The 23,186-nt window shown below is 32.2% G+C and overlaps 1 protein-coding gene across 2 annotated transcripts in view; it reads left to right on the top strand.

Moving 5' to 3' along the window:
* LOC114338227 (uncharacterized) overlaps window positions 1–22,802 on the top strand; it is a 212,355-nt gene extending 189,553 nt beyond the window's left edge. For both annotated transcript variants that reach the window (XM_028288817.2, XM_028288818.2), the window contains 3 exons: window positions 4,656–5,376; window positions 7,178–7,351; window positions 18,496–22,802. In XM_028288817.2, coding sequence (XP_028144618.1) covers window positions 4,656–5,376; window positions 7,178–7,351; window positions 18,496–18,674 — 1,074 coding nt within the window. In that variant the 3' untranslated portion in view covers window positions 18,675–22,802. The remainder of the gene's footprint in view (window positions 1–4,655; window positions 5,377–7,177; window positions 7,352–18,495) is intronic.
* Window positions 22,803–23,186: the final 384 nt, after the last annotated feature.

Raw genomic sequence — 23,186 nt, forward strand, 5'->3', positions numbered from 1 at the left:
TTTTTAGTGACGGATTCACGATATTGTCAAAAAAAAGGTATACTGACAACAAAAACTAAAAAAAATATGCGCGGATACTTTTATCTTATGTACATATCTTAAGTTTATTGATCTGAGGTGCCAAGCAATTGTCCAACATTGATCAAAACAGTTCCGTAAATTAATTAATAATAAAAACCTCTTAACCTACCACCAGCATTTACTGCTGATAGTGCTTGAAAATTGTTATTACGATTTAGTCTCTATTTACCAATTTATAAAAATAATACTATCTCATTATTCACACACATGCACAAATTTTTGTAATGTCACTTTTAAAGTTTACGATATATGAAGTTCATTCTTCTATTTTTTGGTTGCAAAGTTTTCAATGACTTTATAATTAAAATTATCAATACAATTTACAAAATGCTTTTCTGCAGATAGCATACCTAAAGCACTAGGTTTCGATGTAAACATCGAAAAACAGCGTTCTGCTTCAGATGTTGATATAGGAATGGTAACTAAAATACTTAAAAGTTTAATAGTTTCTTCAAATGTGCTTTTTGAACCTTCCCTCTACAATAAAACCGATAGCGAAACAACCCCAGAGGTAGTACTTAATTCGTCTCGCTAATACAGTACCTACTTCTAATTCAGTTTTAAACCGAGTTTTGCTTAAAAATTAAAATTGTCTCCAGTCTCCATGGTTCATTAAGAAATGATTCGGAGAACTGATGCTTATAAGCAGAAAACTTCTCCGACATAAATAAATTAGAAGCAACTAAATGTCCGGAGAAGGTAGACCTTTGAAAGATCTGGTACTTTGAATAATATGAACCTTTAAGTCGTTGTCTAATTCGGCGCTAAAATTGACCAGCTCCTTATAATATGCCTCTATTTTCTGAATTTTCTTTTTCGTCGTGACCTCTTAAAGCTAACTCGAAAGCTCCACAACACCTTATAACATTTGTAGTTTTTTTTTCTAGCGAAAAACCACCAAAAAAATTTTTAAAATACTAATCTTTATTGTCAATTAATAAATTAAACTTAAGAAATAATCAAAATATTATCAAAATACCCACGATCATGATGCACCAAAAGTTTAATTATAAATACAAAAACTTTTTAACAGAAAATATACATAATAAAAGCGACAAACCAGCACGTAAAGAAACTCAAAATAAATAGACCTGGCTTCATACCCTCGTGCCTGGCACAGAGATTCTAATGTTAAGGTATACTAATAGTCCAATATAGCTTTCTCTGTCACTTACATATAATGCTCGTAAAATCTTTCTCTCTTTACTCGTGCCAGTACTGACTTCGGCGCGAAGGAGATTCTCCTGTCGAATACTCTCCTCTGTCGGCAGGGATTGTATTGCGCCCATAGTTGCCATATTTTATATAATTTATGAAGATCAAAAGAAATACACACAAAAAAATTAATAGGAATTAAAAAGTTTTGAAGATAAAAAATATGTTTATGGATAGTTAGCAAGGTAGTGCCATGGCTCTATGGCACTACCTCACGGGCCGCCACTGAATTGAAGGTGTTAACCGTCACATTTGGTCTTATCCTCTCTTTTCGTGTTGTTCTATTTATACCCATATATTTCGTCTTCTCTTCATTAATCTTCAGCCCTACTTCACTTGTTGCTCCTTCCACCTTGTTGAAAAGGTCTGTGTCCAACGAGATCAATGTCATCTGCATATGCTAGTAATGCTTGGGATCTTGAACCGATAGCAATTCTGTTTTTATTTCGGCCAACCTCATGGCTTTTTCTAATACAAGGTTAAAATGTAGTGGATATAACGTATAACCCTGTTTACGTCCACTGTTGATTTCAAAGCTGCCAGACAGTTTATTATTTACACGTCATTTAGATATTCTACCCTCCATACAGACTTTGGATCTCCGAATGAGTTTCTTTGGTATCGAGAACTCCGCCATGGCATTTCATACTTGGCTTCTTTTACATTTTTACATATGAGTATGTTATACTCTCATCCCTTTTCTAGAAGCTGTCTCAGCGTGAATAGTTGATCTATTGTTGATCTGTTTGCCCTAAAACCGGCTTGATATTCTCCTAGGACATTTTCAGCATAAGGGGTTAGTCTACTAAGAATGATGTTACAGAGGATTTTACATGCCGGGTTTAGGAGTGAATAAGGACCATTTAAAATAAGGAGGAACCATAAAGACCATTTAAAATAAATAGCAGCAAGCTGTATAAACATCATGCCTAGGAAGGTTACACTTCTTATTCTTAAAGCAAGGATCGATCGCTTAACGAAATACATATTAGTATTGTAGTAAAATTGAAGGGCTTAATGTGAAACAATGACAAGCCACACATGAGTTCAAAAAGAGTTAGTGTTATTCTTGGTTAAAGTAATAGTAGGTATAATAAACCACTAACAAATTATCTCAGCCCTTCGTTAATAGATGGCCCGATAAATCTATGGTCACACTTGACTATTGCATAGGCCTAGTTTGTCTCTCTGGGATCTACTTGACATAATGGCGAACATGGGCGGAAGCGTTTCGGATAATTATTGAGTTCTGACGATTCTAGAAAGAACAAGCTGAAAATCCGAGCATGATCATAACGAAAACTTTGTTTATTTACGTATTTTAATTCATAATATGGAAAAATGCTATTATGAAAACTTGTTTACAATTAAAAATTATGTTTTTAGGTGCAATTATATATCATTCTAATTTAAATATTGTGAACTATAAAGGTACTTTACTCTTGATCGAAATTCATATTTTTCTCGTTCAACAGTAGGATATGCCAAATCCTACCGTTGCTTTGAGGCGACGATATGATGGTTGCATCATAAATCTTAGACCATGAAAAGCTTTTTATGAAGAATAACTTTTCTTCGTCAAATTAAAAATAAAAGAGTTATAAATGAAAATGTTGTTGGTATCCATAATTTGAGAAAAATCTTCAAATATTTTTTTTCCATTAGAAGGATGTAATTGCACATATCAGACCATAATTTTTTATTCCAAACAACATTTCATATAGTCGGTTAGCTAAACCCAGACACAACTGGCTAGTGATTTTAGTCAGTAATTTTGCTAATTTCGCAAAAAGAAAATAACTAAATAGTTAATAATTACTAAATAATTAGTAATTTTACCAATTTTGGCAAAATTGGGAAAAAACAAAAAAATTACCTACTAAAATCATTAGCCAGTTGTGTCTGAGTTTAGCGAACCGACTGTAATAACAATTTTCATTTCATAACAAATGGAACAGTCCATTTATCATTAGGTACAATCATTAAAGGAGAGGCTGTATACTCGTATAAACCTTTTTAAAGTTTGTATTTTTGAAGTTAATTGTATTTTTGTACATCTTTTATTTATTTCATATAATAATTAAATTCACTATCAAATGTCATTGATATTTTATTAACACTTAATTTAAAATTTAGTTTGACATTCATAAGTATCAAACTCAAATGAATAACCTATGTTTTGCTTAACAAATTCAGATTAAAAAACTAGCCTACTTACTAGCAACGATTTCAGCTTAAGTTTAGTGTGTCGGCAGAAAATAAAAGGATTGTGACGTCACATTTTAGACTTTGAGGTCGATTATCTGGAAGATGGTTAGAGATATCGAAATGCCGTTTTCAGATTTGGATTCAGAAGTCAAACTGCATAAGAATCCATCGATAAATCTGCTCTAAATATTGCAGGAGAGGCAACGCAATAACACACAGACTTTGCAAATTTATAAACGAAAAGTTTTCGTTGAAAATTGTAAAGTTGACTTGATATTCGATGACAATGACCGTGACCCTGACTATGTACAATCTAGAAGTGACTCAAGTAATGAAAATACAGCGATATGTAATTTTTTCCTAAATGTGGCTTGTAGAAATGAAACAAAGAAATAAACACTGTTTAACACGTATAGGGTTGAAACCACCTCGAACTCAGTCAATAATAGAAAATTCTGAATCTACATATTATATCTAAAATTTGGGTATTTATTATTAATGGAATAATGTAACAAGTCACATTTTTTTAAATAAAGGCTGTTTGTTCTCGAGTTTCAAGTAATTTGATTAATATTGTTGTCAACTATAGTCCCATAGGGCATAATGAATCGAAATATCTAAACTAAAACAATAAAAGTTGTTACTGGATTTTTTAATATTATTTTTAACATTCAAAGTCAAATATCTCACTTTTACCTTTTTGAGGATTGTCATTGTTTCACATTAAGCCCTTCAATTACTTATGTGATAATTTGCATTTTTTGTTCAATGGATATAAAAAATGATAATATTCTCAGAACTTGCTGAATTTAATCATATGAGCAGGGATTGTAAGTCCTGAATTGACTGGTTATTGGGTTTCACTGTACATATTTGTTTCTTGTTCTTGGCCAATATGGCTTTGTTGATTACCAGTTTTTATTTTTTAGGTGCACAATATAGTGCTTTACCCAGAAAAACACTCCTGTGATAATTTGCATTTTTTGTTCAATAGATATAAAAAATGATAATATTCTCAGAACTTGCTAAATTTAATCATATGAGCAGAGATTGTAAGTCCTGAATTGACTGGTTATTGGGTTTCACTGTACATATTTGTTTCTTGTTCTTGGCCAATATGGCTTATTTGATGACCAGTTTTTATGTTTTAGGTGCACAATATAGTGCTTTACCCAGAAAAACACTCCTGGTGTCAAATAACACCAATCCAACAAATAATTGCCTCCCCTGGCTACGAGTCAGTCACCATAGACAACAACGTCTGTGTGGGGGCCTGCTATAGCTATTCCATACCAAAAACCCAACCCGCTGAACCCGGAGAATTGATTGGTCCATATTGTGACAGCTGTCAGCCTTCGGAGATAAAATGCTACCACGTAAATCTTAAACAAATCGAGAAAAACGTCGAGGGGCCAAAAATATTACAAAAAAGGGTACAAATCATTACGAATTGTTCTTGTCAAAGCTGCGATAAGATTAGAAGTGAGGATTGTAAGATTACTGATAACAATACTTTGGAATTACCACAGAATCTATTTACAATCGATAAAAATGCTAATAAGTCAGTAAGTGAGGAAATACCGGATCTTTTGGAAAGAAACAACAGCTATCATATTCTTCATACTCTAGATAACGATCTAAAGAAACTAAAATACAAGAAATGGTTTGAGAGTCATCAAAATGAAATAGAAAGGACGTACAGTTCTGATGCCTATCGGTTATTTTTAAAACAAAATAGAGATAACAATATTAAAATAGAGGAAGATCAAGAAGAACCTGATTTACCTATTAATTTTGGATTGGAAGGGATCCCGAGTGGCTTAAGGGACAGTCAAGTAGGAATACAACAAAAAGCAGGTCCAGTCTTAGATGGTAAGTGTGAATTTATTGAATTAGTATTTTGAATCATTATGTTTAAATCCTTCTTTTTTCTTCATCCTTGAAGTATATTGACGGTCATCATGGCCATGGCCCATGGCCCATTTTACGCTGTCTGCAGCGATCTGAAGAGTTTTATTGTTGTTTTTCCACTAAACTGCTTTAAATTTTTCAACCAGGACGTATATAGCCTATCTGGTACTCTTTTTCCTTCCTGTTTCCCTTGTATGCTTTTTCTCATGAGGATCTTTCAGTGCGTCACAGTTTTTCGATTTCTTTCTAACGCATCAAATTGCATGTGACAGAAAAAAAACGCACGTCGGTGATTACATTTTGTCGGTGACATTTATAACATTTATTCTACTTGTCAATAGATGGCGCTATAATCGAAAAAAATTATTTACGAATTATATAATATATCTACGAATATAATCTGTTCAATTTATAAGACTATACAAATCAAAGAAAATACCATTTTATAAATGCAATAAACACAATTGATTTGATTTTATGAGAAATCAAAAATATATTGTCTTTTTCTCACGTCCATTTATATTTTGTTCTCTCAAGTATTGGATTTTGATTCCGGTTCTTTGTTTACCCATGTTTTCCATGCATTTCTGTTTTTGGCCATGGTCCTCAATTCTTCAATAGTTTTCCCTTTATCCCTTCCTATTTCATCGACTTGATTTATTCATTTCCTCCTGGATCTTACCCTTCTCAGTCCTAAGTCTTTCTACTCTAAATCTTTCCAGTTTCATTCAGTTAATACATCCATTTTGGTTCTGGTTCGGATTGTTGTTGAACACTCGGATACTTTTCCTGTTTTTTAATGTAATATATGGCTTTTTCCATTCTTCTCTTTTGTTAGCTCCAGTAAGCTTTCCACTACTTCGTCTTCATCTAAGTCTAAGTATTCTTCTGCCAGTTCGTCCACGAATATCTCTGTATAAAGTTCGTTCCAAGTTTCTAAAAGTTCGATTTTCTCCGTTTTTAGTTGACGTTTTTGTCTTTTGTTGATCTTCGTTTTTTGTTTATATGAGTTCACAATTATCTGTTATTATTTATTTTATATCCTTCGTTCAAGCAACCTCTGAATTTTCCAATCTTCCTATTTTTGCTATTTTGACTGCTCCGTTTCTGTTTCTCTTTATATTTATTCCTTTTTATGTACCTATTCCTTCTTATTAATTTCTATAAATGTTTGATTGTATTCCTTCCAGGCAGTTTTTTTCCTTTATTAATGTTTTCATTCCTTCATTCTGCCATTTTGCAATTTTAAAAATGTTTTTTTAACTTCCTTATTATTCCAGTTATTGTTTTGAATATTTTCCGCTTTTCTTTTCTTCTTCAACTCTTTGTTTGTTGTACGTTAGTTTTTTTCCTGTATTCCTCGTCTTTGGTTTGTATATTGTTAATTTTCTGTACACAATTTTATCTCCTTTTCTTCTTGCACATAGTGCATAGACTTGTTTTTAGGTATTGAAAAGCACTATTTATTTTAATGAGTTACAGGGTTGAAAAAAAAAAGAAAATTCAGTGTAATTTTTAATGTCAAATATCTCATTAAAAAGAAACTTTTTGTTTATTTTAAGGGGCTTTCGGCTCTCGGTAATAATGTAATCTTTCATTCTGCGTTTAAATTTTTCAAAAATATTTAAGTATTAGTTTTCTCAGGATTCGAAAAAAATGAATGCATTTAAAAAGCATTGGAGCCGAAATTATGCACCTACCCCCTTAAGTGATGTACTTGTTCTAATTATATACAAGCTAATTACAACGCTATTCGTTTTAGACGATGACGAAGATCTCAGCTCCGAGGAAACAGAAACAAATTCCAACGATATAGTAGTCCTTCCAAACGTGGAGAAACTCCACGAAATAAAACCAGAAGAATTAACCGGATTAAAAACACACCCCACCGCTCATCACAAAGGGCACCATCATATTGGTGAAGAACAACTTATTGGTAAGTACATTATTGCTCAGTAAAATCGATCCTATACTAAATTCACAATCAACCGGCACTAGAAGAAGGGAAACCACGACAATTCAATGTTACAAGGAGCACTCCTGAATCATGATTTACAATGTATAAACTTTGTAAATCATGATTTAGGATTTATACCATGTATATGTTACGGGCAATAACGTAAATCCGGCCAATAACGTTAATAACCGGTCAATATCGACAATGGCCTGTTGAATTAGTCATTGTCGACAATGGCCGGATATTACCGTTATTGTCCATAGAAATTGGACATTGATGATAATTTTAAATTCTTGATAACATTTCCATCATTGTCCGGTCAATGTCAACAATGCCCGTTGTTAATCGGTCAACGTTGAAATTTAGACTAAAAGATATGTAGGTTATGTTTATTATTTGCTTCGTTTCTCTGCTCGTGCTGAAATTACTCGTAGTAAATTTATGTAAAAAGTGTTTTTTTTTATTTAATGGCATAGACATTAGTCATTCAGCCAGTTGCATTAAAGAATATACAATCCTATCCCTAATACAAAATTAAACAGAAACAATATAGTGATACAATAAATAATACAATACAATAATAATACAATAAAAACAATAATGGATATCTGATAAAGTGATATAACATTTATGATAAAAAAGGATGCAAATCTGAACTTAAATCATAAAAAATATCATGCCCGAGTACAAATCTTATAGGACCATGCGTGTATCTGACAAGAAATTTATAATGATATTGTATATTTGTTGTGAGCCTGTAGCCAGCAGAGACCGGATATTGAATGGTGCATGCATATCAAGTTTAATTAAATTTTTATAGAGAGAGTTTGAATGCTGTTGAAACTTAGTACATTCAAAAATGATATGATCAAGATTACCATGCTTTCTGCAATGTTTGCAATTATCGTCTTCAATTACATTTATTTTATATAAATGACTTGGATAGCAAGCATGCCCAAAACGTAGTCGATTTATAGTTGTTATATATTTACGTGGAGCTTTAAAACTCTTAAACCAGGTACTTTGTGGAATGACTGGTTGTAAAGTGGTGTATCTTGTGGGGTTTGTTAAGCAGTAAAGATTCCATTGATCTTTCCTTATCGATAGTTGGTTTCTTTTAAAAATAGTAATAACATCTGATACACATAAAGAATATGACAATAAAGTGCCTGATGTTATACTGGATTTAGCTAAGTAGTCTACATACTCATTATCTTTGAGTCCAATATGTGCCTTAACCCAAATAAATTTTATATTGAAGCCAGAGTCTTCTAAATGCATTAACACATCCTTTATTAAAAATATGTAAGGATTACTAAATGTTTGGGCACAAAAGTATTTTTGATATTCTGTAAAACTGATAGGCAGTCTGAAAGAATTAACTTTTTTTTAGTATAAGAGTTTTTAATATATTTCAACGCTTCGAGTATGGCCAATGATTCTGCAGAGAAAATTGAAAACTCATTAGGAAGTTTGGTACTTGAATTCGAAACCTCCTGAGGGTAAAAAATAAGCACAGCCAGTCCCTTCTCTTGATTTAGATTCAGATGCATCTGTGTATATAACTGTTGCATCCCTGTAGCCTGTAGCAGTTCAAAATAGATTTCAGGATATTGTTGCTGATTATGTTGTTTTCGTTGTATGTGGGTATTATTACATCAGTTTTATGGAAGAGAGCAAAGTAGTCTAAGTTTTTGTCTACTGTGTTTAATTTCTTTGAAAAAATAGGTTTGTTCTGTAATGCAGTACATAAAGGCGGAGATGGTTTAAAAAGTGTTACAAAACGCCATGGTTCACTTTGTCAAAATAAAAATGATTAGCCTTCAAAAGATATCTTATATAAAAATAATAATAGGACATCATACCTAATTTTATTTATTTATCAACATTGGCCATTTGCTTTTGGCCACTGTCGTTATTGACCGGTTATTGATGAAAACTCTAATTTTAGGTTATTTTTTTTTTAAACATTGGCCAATAGCTAATGTTATTGTCGTTAATGGCCGGGCATTGTTGATAATAACCAGGGGAAATGGACATTCACGACAATGCCCAATCTTTAACGTCAATAGCCAATTTACATCATTGACTGTTGCTTGGTACTAAAAGGGCCAATGTCAAATTTTTGTTTTTTTGTACAGCTCTCTTTTAAATGACCAAATATTGAACAAACAAAATGCAAAAAATTGAAATTGGCCATTTTAACACCAAGTCACATAATGTGGCTTAATGATAAAAGGACCAGAGTCAATTTTTTGCATTTTGTTTGGTCAATATTAAATTCAAAAGAAAGCTGTACAAAAAAAAAACAAAAATTTGACACTGGCCCTTCTAGAACCAAGCCACAGATATAGGTAGGTACATGGTAAATCATGATTTGGGAGTGCTCCTTGTAACATTCAACGTATCTTGATTTGTTTATGTCTATAGGTGTCTAAATTACTCATTGTCTGTTTATGTCGATAGGTGTCATTATTATTCATTTTTTCGCAGAATATTACTAATTATGACTCCTAATTGATCATATTGTAACACCTATAAAAAAAAGAATGTGTGTGTACTTTGTACGCACGTAAGAAGTTATACTTCTATTATATGATTATATGATTATATGATTATAAACGAAATTAATATACTTTTTATTTATATTTTATTTAAATATTAAATTAATTTATACTTACTACTTCTCAAACATTTTTATTAAAACAGTGCCAAAAATTGAAATAATAAAAAAATAAAACACACACAAACACATTAAAAATGCCACAAATGATTTCTGAACATTAATTGTCGGAAAAAATTTTAACTAAATACGTATTTTCTGAAAATAAAATTATATAATAAATATACTTACAATCATAAAATGTATAAAAAAAAATAAAAAAATAAAAGTTTCTATTGGGATTCGAACCAACTTACCACGCGGCTGGTATTTGCGTTGTATTGGGTTTCACCCGCATTAAAACTTCGCCATAGAGACAGCTTGTCATTACGTGCGAAGATCGTCTAACTAAACAGATTAATCTTTTGACATTTTTAACTTATGTAAATCAAATTATTTTGATTTTGAATTGAAATGATTTAGAATTGAAAAAATACAACAAAACATAGAGTAAGAAGAATCAAATTATGTAAATAAAAGTATTACATACTACTTATGTATTTTGGTAGGTTCAAGGAAGGTATCGGAGCCCGTATAACGACTAATAAATTTCGCAATCACTTGCGTCGTGCAAAGTGGCTATGTTCAAATATCATAACAAAATTTGATCAACTATTTATAAAACACTTACCAGTGAAAGATTCTTTAGCTTTGAATAAGCGAGATCTGCGGCACTCATACTAGGCACAGTTTGATGAGCTTTCACATTGGCATGCAACAATCATCTCTTCTATGTAAATAAGTCCAAAAATATAATATGAAAACTATTTAAAAAGGCAGTATAACCATTAACTAACTTTTTGTTTGTTGTTTCTCTTCCTACAAATTTTAAAACGCAACAAGCATACATTATAACCAAACACAGTCCCACAGCTGTGCCACAGCTGCCATATTGGATAATTTTTGTCATGTCATTTGAACATCCAATCAGAACAAAGTTATAATGCGCATGCGCCCGGTCGCTAGGTTTTCCCGTATAAAATTTCACCGTCATTACGCCCGTAAAGAAGTATAACTTCAAAAACTTATAATACACTTATAATAACTTATAACACTTATAAAAAAAATATTTGACTTGGTTTATAAAAGGTAAAAATCTGATTTATACTTTGTACAATAAGAGGGCAAGAGTCTTCTATTTTAAATAGTTGCACCTTTTTCTGCTTATTATCATCATTTCATTTGAGCAAAACATTTCTTAATACCAAATAAACTTTTTATAGTATACCTCTTAAGACATAGCAGCTTACAGTTTGAACTCCAAATAATATGATCTTCTAGAAACCTAAAAGGCTATATTTTTTGTAAAAAATTTAGAATGACATTTTTTGCCTACGAAGAGTAATAGACCAGGGCGCATCTGTAAAAATATTAGTACATTTGGACGTTGAGAGACGACTCAAATTTTTTTTGCAGAAATTGCTTGAAAATATTTCAAATAATAATATTTGAGTAATCCTCCCTATCAAAAAGGTCTGGAACATTGTTTAAATATTTAAAATGTCAAAAAAATGAAGGAAACATTCGATTTCTTTCTTCGTTTTTTTATTATAACTTTAAAATTATTAATTTCCGAGAAAAGCTGTACTGACATAAAAGTTGCGTAATTAAATTTCCTACAATATAGAATTGTTTAAAGATTTAAAAAATAGTCACCCTTGTTGCAAAATAGCAATAATTGCGAAAAAAACATACAAAAACAAGTATTCGCATTTTACGGTTTTCAACCATTTATGCTACACTTAGGACCTTCATATTTCACCCAGAAAAACTTTTTGATACAGTAAAATAATACTGTAAATTTCATTAAGATTGGTTCAACAGATTTTGCAAAATAAATTTTGCAATCCAGCTTTCGCAAAAAAATTGATTTTTTCAAAATGTTACAGGACTGAAAATAAAGTAGAGAGCAAGTTAAATTTTATTTACGTATAGAAGTGTACTGTAACTTTCATTTGAAATTTGCAAAATGAAAATCAATTAACTACCACGGCGTCAAGATTTTTTTTAAATAAACATTAATTATTGGTGCTACGCGCAGGACAGCAGATAGTTTGCCCTGATTGGGCATTCCAATGACCTTTGATAATGATTGATACATTTTAATTTTTATTACATTTCGATATAAATAAATAAATTTGTTTATTGCAAAATAAAAACACATACTCTATCTTTTGAAATAACACTTTTTTTAGCAAAAACTTTGTTTGTTCATATATTTTAATTTAGAGAATAAAAGTTTATTATTTTTAAACATATGCAATTGTTTAAACAATATTTCACAAACAATAATAAAGTTAGTTTGATTTTTGTGGAATTAAAATATTAAAATACAACAAAATATAGAGTAAGAAAATAATATATTAGATAAAGATTGGAAGAAATTTTGGTGGAAATCAACTTGTGTGAATCGAACACCGCTGTCCCGCGCGTTGCACTAAAAATTAATGTTTATTTAAAAAATTTCCTGACGCCGTGGTAATTAATCGATTTTAATTTTGCAAATTGTAAATGAAAGGAACAGTACACTTCTATAAGCAAAAAAAAGTCAACTTACTATTTGCTTTATTTTCAGTCCTGCAACATTTTAAAAAATGAATTTTTCTTGCGAAAGCTGGATTTCAAAGTTTATTTTGGAAAATCTGTTTAACCGATCTTAATGAAATTTACAGTGTTGTTTTATTATATCATAAAGTTTTTCTGGATAAAACATGAAGGTTCTAAGTATAGCGTAAATGGTTGAAAAAGGTAAAATGCGAATACTTGTTTTTGTATGGTTTTATCGCAATTATTGCTATTTTGCAACAAGGGTGACTATTTTTTAAATTTTTAACCAATTCTGTATTGTAGGAAATTTATTTACGCAACTTTTATGTCAGTACAACTTTTCTCAGAAATGAATAGTTTTTTAAAGTTATAATCAAAAAACCAATAAAAAAATCGAATTTTTCCTTCATATTTTGACATTTTGATTATTTAAACAATGTTCCGGACCATTTTGAGTGGGAGGATAATGTTATTATTTGAGTTATTTTCAAGCAATTATTGAAAAAAAAATTGAGTCACCTCTCAACGTCCATCTCAAAACAGATGCGCCCTGGACTATAAGTAAAATGGAACAAAAAACAGTATATACCGTTAAAAATAAGAGGATAAAGAGATAAAAAGAATTTTAAGGAAAAATAAAGGCGAATTTGGAAAAGGAAGAAAAAATAGATAATGTAGGCAACACATGGAAAATTTTTTTGGGAAAACAATACGATAGGCGTCACAAGAATTGTTAGAGGAAGCTGAAAACCTACAACAGAGGACTGGTGCAATAAAGAATGTAAGAGAGTATGCCAGGAAAGAAATGATTTGTTAAAAGTCAAAGACTGTCATGACTGGGAGACAAGAAGATACAAATTCAACAAAGAAAATATTACAATGGAAGTCGATAGGAAAACGAAAAAAGGAAGACCTAGAACGAAATGGTTTGGTTGGATGACGTGGAGGACGACCGGAAAACTATAAATGTAATAGAATGGATCAGAAGGGCACAAGAGAGTTCTGAATGAAAGAACATAGCCAGACAGGCAAAGACCCACTCAGGATTATGATGCCAGAAGAAGAAGATAAATATTATTTCAAATACATCGACTAACTCTCTCACCAATTTTACTAGCACGATCGCAAGTATTTTGTCTTTGTTGTAATTTGTTTACCAAATTTTAAAAACAGTCAAAAGACATAAAAGACATAAATATCTGTAAATTATAAAACATCCACAAACGTATTTCTATTTTATTTTATTCCTTTGATAATTTATTACCAAACCGAAGACGAGTTTAAACAAAGAAACACTTGGCGATTATAATATATTATAAGTATTTATTAATTCATTATAACCTGTTCCTATAATTATTCAACATTATTAAGTATCATATTTTTTACAGGCAAGATTTTAATTTCGCATAATGTCTTAGAATCTGTCTGGTGCAGGTAGAGTTAATAAAATTCAACAATTCATTCAAGTTTTAACACACACACAATATTTTTTATAGCTTTTATAGCTTATTGACTGAAATTATCTCTTATTATGACGCAGCTTAACGGAAAGGACCGATTTTTCAATAGATCTTGATTTAGTTGTAAACTTTCCAAAAATAAAATAGGTCAACACAAATAAAAAAATTAAATTAAAGACACATAATTAAGCAAAGATAAATTCGACCTTCAACAAAAGCTTGTCTTCATTTTTTCCTGACTTCACAAATTTGGTCTGACAATTTTGGTCTTTGGCCTTCCTCTTTTCCGACTTCCTCTCGTTTGTCAGTTTATTATTTATTTAGGCAGTCTTGTTTCTGATATACATTGAATGTGTCTATATTATCATGCCAACTCTTTTTTCATGTCATCGCTAATGATTCCTTTATTACCTATAATTTTTATGGGTGTCATTTCTGACTCTCCCTTTCATGGAATTCCTGAATGATCTTCTGATTGCATCCATTTCGACAGCTTTTAATCTATTTCTTTCCCTCTCCTATGGCGCTACAGCCCCAGTCGGGCCCTGGCCTCCTGCAGCATCCACCTCCAAGTATCTCTTTCCCTGGCTGCTCCCCTCCAGTTATTCACCCTCAATATCTCTTTAGTATCGGTTCTTACTTCGTATATCCACCTCTTCCTTGGTCTTACTAGGTGTTTTGTTATTATCCATTATAATAAGGTGACCTGTGACCTGCTCAGCACAAACTTTGCATTTTAGCATAATTTGCTATAGGGTGTTTTTTGCGATATTGGTAGAACTCTTGGTTGAACCTTATTCTCCATTAAGTACCACTGTCGTAGACGGGTCCCAATATCTTTCTCACTATCCTTCTTAAAAACTTCTTAAATTCAAACAGTCTACCCCTCAACCAACATTCCTCTTGAAATAAAAAGACTAGTAGCAGAAAAACGAAAAGCCAGATCAATTTGGCAAAGAATTCACAGACCAGATGACAGGACAATTTATAATAACAAAACTAGAAACTTAAAAACAGCTCTAAAACTATGTATCAAACCTTTCGCGTCAACATAACTCTATCTGGAAACCAATCAAAAACAAAAATAAACCAATAAATACTTCACCTCCAATTCGAAAAAACTCAATACCACCAGGACCATGGGCAAAAAGCAACAAAGAAAAAGCTGGTTTATTTGCTGAACATCTAACTGAAGTCTTCAAGCCACACGACAGTGACCAAGTACAAGAAGTAGAGCAGGAACTAGCCTTACCAATTAATCAATGAGAGCGACTAACTTTAATTACACCGAAGGAGATCAAAGATGAAATTAATCATTTGAATGAAAAGAAGGCACCAGGCACTGTAAAACAACTTCCTAAAAAAGGTATAACGAAGTTATTGTACATATTAAATGCAATCTTAAAACTTAATTATTGGCCTAAATCACTAAAAATTGCCCAAGTAATTATGATACCGAAACCTGGTAAAGCTTTAACGAATGTTTCATCATACCGCCCAATAAGTCTACTGCCAATAATGTCAAAACTTCTTGAAAAGCTGTTACTTAAAAGAATTATGAGCAACCTAGAATTCCAAAACTGGATCCCAGAATACCAATTTGGATTCCGACAAGCTCATTCTACAGTGCAACAATGCCATCGCATATCAAATGTAATTAATAGAGCTTTGGACAATAAACAGTATTGCACAGCAGCCTTTCTGGACATCAGCCAGGCATTTGATAAGGTATGGCACCCAGGATTACTTTATAAAATCAAAAAATCTCTACCCAACAAATACTTTGACTTATTAAAATCATATCTAAATCACAGAGAATTTGAAACTAAAGTGGAGGATGAACTATCAAACCGTAACAAAATTCAATCAGGAGTCCCACAAGGTAGTATATTGGGTCCACTTCTTTATGTACTGTACACATCCGATTTATCAACCTCTCCACAAACCACCATTGGAACTTTCGCTGATGACACAGCAATATTTGCAACTGAAGAGAATCCAACAACTGCAGTATTAAAACTTCAGGAACACCTAGACCAAATTGGACAGTGGTTAAAGAAATGGAAGATAAAAGCTAATGAAACTAAGTCACACATATAACTTTCACATTAAGGAAAGACCAATGCTCAAATATTAACTTTAATCAAGTCAACATACCACAACAGAATATCGTCAAATACCTGGGGCTTCATCTTGATTCTAAATTAAACTGGAAACAACACATTTTAAAGAAGAAGAAACAAATTGAGTTGAGAGTGAAAGAAATTAGTTGGCTTATAGGTCGAAATCTCGACTCTCAATTGAGAACAAACTGCTGATTTATAAAACAGTCATCAAACCTATATGGACGTACGGTATAGAACTATGGAGTTGTGGCAGCAAATCAAAGACAAAAATTATCCAAAGAACTCAATCAAAAATTTTACGCACCATCGCAAATAGCTGCTCAAGACCGACAACAATGGAGGGAAATAGTAAACGCGGCCAAGACTCACATAGAGTTGTAGAGCCAAATGATGATGATGACCATCGCAAATGCCCCGTGGTACATTTCCAACCAAACCCTTCATAGAGACCTAAACATCCCGTTAGTCAGCACAGTAATTCAAGAAAGAGCCAACAGACACCACGAGAAATTGGAAGGCCACCCCAACCAATTAATATTACCACTACTGTAGCCACTAAACAACAGAAGATTGCGAATATTATGGCCCATAGATCTTCGCTGAAACTGAGGTGAAACCGCTGGGTGATGTACCTCGTAACTAGTCATAACGCCATTTTAGTGTACAATACTATAGTTGATATAAGTTATTGTACTTGTTATCAAATTAACTCATAGAATATGTAATTCTGATTGTTAATAAATGCTTACAAAAAAATATCTTTCTTTCAAAATTATTGATAAGGTTTATTGTCTTTTCTCTCATCATCCATCTTTCTACGCCAAATGTTGCCATTTGTTGTTTTATATACTTTCAACTTTACTTTCCAATGGATGTTTTTGTATCCAAATACCTGGGACAGAGAGAAGTATGCTTTGTTAGGGAGCATTATCCTTTTCCATATTTTCTCCTCCTCGCTGCCGTTCTCAGTTTTCTATACGCTCAGGAATGTGAGCTGTTTTACTACTTCAATATTTGCGTCGTCTATAGTCAAATTCTGCAAGTTTCGTTGTTTCGTTGCTTGTATTAGGACTTTAGTTTTATCTATGTTGATGGCTAGTCCTATTTCTTTTGATCTACGTCATACATACATTAAACAAAGTCGGGGTCAGCTCATCTCCCTGTTTTAGCCCTTTTGTTATCTAAAAGGGATTTGTCGATTTATTTTGAACTCGTACTTGCGCTTCTGTGTTAGTCATGGTGGCTTGAACTAATTTTACCAATTTCCTTGGTATACAAAATTCTCGCATAAATAAGTATATTTTATCTCTGTTTATGTTGTCATAGGCTTGCCGAAAAACTACAAAGATTTGGTATATATCTATGTTGTTGCCACAGGCTTTAGCTAATATTTGTTTTACGTTGAATAGCTGGTCAATAGTAGACCGTCTTGGTCTGAATCCGGCCTGATATTATCGTATGGTTTGCTTTAAGAAGTGACTTAATCTCTTGCTTATGATCCACGTAAACACCTTACAGCTCACACAGAGTAGGGATAAACCTCTATAGTTTTTGTAGCTGAGCTTTTACACATCTGTTATTAGTATGGAATCTATCTATCAGTGTGTTCTTCAATATTGAGAATTTCAGCTGTTATGTTGTAAACCACTGGAAGTTTATTACATTGCATTTTATTTTCTTGTCTACTATGAATGCCACTCCCAGCTCTTTACTGCCACTTGGTTTGTCAATTTGTAAAATGGGGTGTGTTCTTGTGTCTTTAATTTCATTACCTAGCCATTTTGTTTCTTGAATTAAAGCAATTGTGATTTTGTGTCTAGATATTTCATTTAGTAGGTTTCTCTGAGCACGAGGTTAATTAAAGGTTCTGACATTCCACGACTTAGTTCCTTAACCATAGTCTTTTTCCAGAGATGAGTAGATGGCCCATCGCTCCACCCTCTTTTTGGAGAACCATTTCTCCCATCTTCTTCGGCCCTGACCCAACCTTTCACTGGGGTTGGTTACCCAATCTCTGATAAGGTTGCTCAGGTTTTCGAATGTTAAGCCACATGTCTTGGAGGTGAGGATAGGAATTGAGTAGGAGTGGGCTAGTAGTAGGAGTATCAGAAAGCAACACCGTGTATTGCGCATCGCTACTCATTTGAATCCTCCTCCTATACATTATTGTCGATGCTTTAGTCTCCTCTCCTGGATAATCTTCAGTTCTCTGTGAATACTTCAATAAAATAACACCTAACCTTATTTTATTGGTAAAATGCCTAACCTAAGCTAACTGTACCCAACTTTGGTAAGTAATATGTACAATAAATAAATGTTTTTTTTTAGGAATGAACGTGGTTCACATGATAAAAGGACCTCATGGAAGTTTAGTTGCAGCTCCCGTGGAAGCCAAACTACAGATAGACTCGGACGCTTTACAACCAAACAGTGAAGGTGTTGTTATAGACTATGGAGCACCAGACAGTAAAACGCATAATAAAGTTGCAGAACTATTTGAAAACTAAGATAATATATAAGACAGAGGGGCATGTACTCAAATCTCTTAAATGATATTAATATTTAATATTTCACTTAAAAGGTTTTCACTGTTAAAGTAAAATGAAACTTAGAACTAAGAATAGTATAATCATACAAACACCAGTTTTGGCTTTTACAATCATCAGCTTTGGCCCTACAATCCTAGGTGGATCCTGACCTGCCTGGAGAGCAACATATGTGCCTCCCGATGAGAGACTAATAAGTTTTGAAACCGGTAGAGGGGCTTGCTGCACTCTCTGATTGAACTGGAATAATGATGCGGCTGTATCGTGTTGCAACGAAATTGAAAATGGTTATTCATTTTTTATTTACATGTTTACTCTGATTAGAGTACGAAGGGAACCATTCTCGTTGGAACTTTACCGCGCTGAGCAGATGGGACGTGAATTATAAATTGTAAAATTCTCCCATCTTCCTTAGTCTCAGCATCCGTTATGGCTTGCAAATTGTAGAAGCCTCGTAGGTGTTACCAGAATAGGTTCCCATTGTTTTCAGTCTGGTAGGATGTAGAGTAACATTTTTGGATGTTGTTTTATGTGCTATTAGATTGAAAACTTAGTTTTTTTTAAGTAAACAATTGATCAACTTGCTCAAGTTTATTACTATTTACATACACAGACGATTTTATATTGTCTTGTTTACTTATTACGAGTATTTTGGTTTTCCGTATGTTCAGATCCAGACTTGCTTCTTTATAACTCTCAACGACACTGTCAAGTAATGTTTGCTTATCTTCTTGAGTAGAAGCTCCGCATATCGCAAATTATTGATGACTTCACCGTTCATAATAATTATTTCTTCTTGTTTTTCAGAAAGTGCATGTGTGAAAATTCTTTGGGAGTAAACTTTGATAAGCAGGGGTGACAAGAGGCATCCTTGCCGTACTCCTCTTTTAATATCAAGAGCCTGTGATTCCAAACCGTCTACTAAAAGCGATGTTAAGTATTATGTTTCTATGTGATTGAGCCACAATTATTAGTGTAATGAAAATTACATTTTTCCACTCCAGAAATCGTTCTCATTAGACATGCCACAAGATAACAGTTTCCGAAACAAATTTGCAATTATTATGAGAATGTCTCTGCCATTCAAGCCAATGTCTCTTAGAACTTTGACCAATATAGAGAGCTTAACACTATCAAATGCCTTTTGGTAGTCAATAAAACAACAGTCCATGTCTACAGATATATCACGACATATTTGAGGGAATGAAAGCATAGTTTTTTTAATTTTGTTCACATCGTGCCAGAAGATTATTTTTTTTATTAATTTTTTCTGATACTGATTATGTGCCCCTCTTATGTAATAAAACAACAAAAAATGAGGTTGATAAATATTTTTTCGTTTATTTTACTTAATAAAATTATTTTTACGTTAGTTATTTTATAATAAAAGTTTTTTGTGTTGGTTTGTTGAAAAATTAATTTTAATTTAATAATTTGAGGCTATATAGACAAATCGACATAAAAAATGTAAAAATCTAGTCTCAAAATTTTAGCGTTTAATCAAAATTATTACAGGGTTATCCAAAATATTAGATCTAAAGTTCTGTGTAACGTGTTTTACTGTTTATTTTATTTTGCGTTGAAAATTAGCGCACTTTTTTGTTTTATTTGTTGTAAAAAAACTACATTCCGCAAAATTATGAAAATTTATGTTTTTGTAGAGTAGTATCTCATTTTGACCTTATTTATTTTATAGATTATAGCATGAATAATCAAGGACTAACACTTCAGAGCGTAGGCACAAAATCTCGTGCCAGTGCTTTTTAAATGCACTCATTTTTTCGAATCCTGAGAAAATTAATAAGTATTTTTGAAAAATTACGCAGAATGAAAGATTACATTATTACCGAGGGCCCCCTAAAAACTTCTAAAATATTTATTTTAATAAGTTACATGGGTGAAAAAAAAAAAAGAGAAAATTGAGTGTGAATTTTTAATTTCAAATATCTCATTCAAAAGAAACTTTTTGTTTATTCTAAGGAACTTTCGATCCTCGGTTATAATGTAATCTCTCATTCTGCGTTTAAATTTTTCAAAAATATTTGTTAGTTTTTTCAGAATTCGAAAAAAAAAGAATGCATTTAAAAAGCATTGGCGCGAAATTTTGCGCTTACGCTTTTCAACACCTACGGTTCATCAGTGTATGCTAAGTCGATACAGAGGCCTAATTTCTATTTCTATTTCTATAATAATGTCTATTATTATACAGATTTCTTCACCACGTCATGCGATTTAGCAAAAACTCTTCTTATTCTTTTTCATATGCCATCTTCTCTAAGAAGATTGGCAATTATCAGAGAAATACGCATCTTGTTCAAGGGAGCAGTATCTTGGATACTGCTTTAATCTTCTAATAGCACTATTATCATCTATTTGGTCGTAGTCTAGTGGTCTCTGCGTGTTTAATCTCTAAGTATTCCTCCCTTGGTATTTCTTAATATTTTCGTTCTGGCTGTTCTCATTATCCTGTTTGTTGTGATGCATCTTGTTGTGATGATGTATTATGTGGCGCATGTGAGAACAGACCCCTCTGGTATACCCTGACGCTTAGTGGCCCTCCAATTAGGTTCCATTTTTGATACTGCTACTCCTATTTAATTCCATCTGAACATCGTGTGAGTGAGTTCTACAGATATTAACATTGATTTGATATTTTTTATTGGGAAAATTAAATTGAATTTATTTCATGTGATTTGACGAATAAAGTACTAGAGTACTGTGGTACTAGAATAAAGCTATCAGCATATCACAGTATTTGAAGCTATGGGTCTCCCATCACGCTTCTGATGTTGAATGAAGAACCTTTACACTAATGTGACCTTTCTCAGATAATTTTCGTTTTATATTTACTCTTGTTATATTTTTCGTCATATCTGTCATAATTATTTGGTATTTTTAGTTTATGTTATGCGGCTATAAAATGTTGATTACATTATTTTGTCACACCCTATCAAACGCTTTAGTAAGATCAAAAAACTGATCCACTATTGATTCGCACAATTTTTGTTGTTAAAACCTGTACGCGTCCACTGCTGGACATAGGTCTACCTCAGCTCTTTCCGTCTTTGTCTTGTGCTTTTCCTTGTGGCCTCCACTCGACAATACGTTTTGTCCATCGTTTGTCTGAAAATCTGAAAAAATGTAGGTAATACCCAATTCCATATTAGCCACGTGATATTTCAATAGCGTCTGTTGTTTTTATTCTATGACGTATTTCTTCGTTTAGGATTCGGTCTCTCAAACATACACCCAGCATCTAACGAAACGTTAGAGGTACAAAGTGTTAAATCCGATTATGCTCAAATTCTTGCTTCTACATTGCTCAAATTAAAAACTTTTATATTCAACTTTAGAAATATATGTCTATATCCTTTTTCTGTTTGTGTAATTAAAAAATCAAATTTTTGTAATAAATGTAAATACTTCTAAATGATTTCGAATTGGCTGTGTGTTTACTTAGTCAAAAAGTAACGATTACATTTTTTACTTTTCTATTAGAATCGTATAGAATATTTTTTTGAACTAATTGTATATTATTGATAACAATCCAAATGGCATTATGCAATAAAGTGTTAAGTAGTAAGACCTAAATTGAGCTGACCTGGACTAATGTAGATTAAAGTTTTTAAACATTTGACATCTTTTTTAAGCGCTACTTCCACCAGCAAACTTCATGGTCCTTGGATTCCTTCCTTGGATACATGGAAGGTCCATGGGAATTTTAACTTTTGATGTTGTTAGTCGAAAAAGTCAAGCAGTTTGATTTTAACACTGATTAGGTATGTCTGATTTCTTTATGTCATTAAGATACATATTTTGTGTAGCATCCAGTCCTTTTTATTAACCACTTAAGAATTACTAGTTTGTGATTGGTAAACTTCAACATAATAAACGTTGAACATTTAAATGGTAAATATATCCTATTTATCGATCTGCTTTACCATTGGTGGTAACATTAAAGTTAATCAAAAATTTACAAGAGAAAACGTATCTTAAATACTCAATTGCAGATGTGATTTGGATTGACAAATAATTGCTGTATCTAATATTTTGTAAACTATATAAAATATAATATATTACTGTATCATATTTTGTTAGTTTCATTTTTGTCAAAATTATAAAAGGAACCAGAAAATGAATACTCAATATCAGCAAAAAATGAAAAATAAACCGTGAAAGAACAATGGAAAAACATCAAAAATACTATACGTAAGCCTTCATGGGTTATGGTATGGGTGACAAAAGAATGCAATACAAGAAAATTTTGGAAAATTAGAGGAAATTCTTGACATGATGTAAGAAAGAACAAATTTAAACAATAATGAAGAAAATAGAAAGACGAAAATAAGAGAAACCAAAAATAAATTGATAATTAAAAACTGCGAGGAAGCAGAGACTAGAGACATAAGAAACTGGTGTGACATACCTTATATCACTGCAATAATAAGAAGAGCAGGAGAAGGGTACTTACGT

This window comes from Diabrotica virgifera, chromosome 2 (assembly GCF_917563875.1).
Source record: "Diabrotica virgifera virgifera chromosome 2, PGI_DIABVI_V3a".
NCBI classification, from domain to species: Eukaryota; Metazoa; Arthropoda; class Insecta; order Coleoptera; family Chrysomelidae; genus Diabrotica; species Diabrotica virgifera.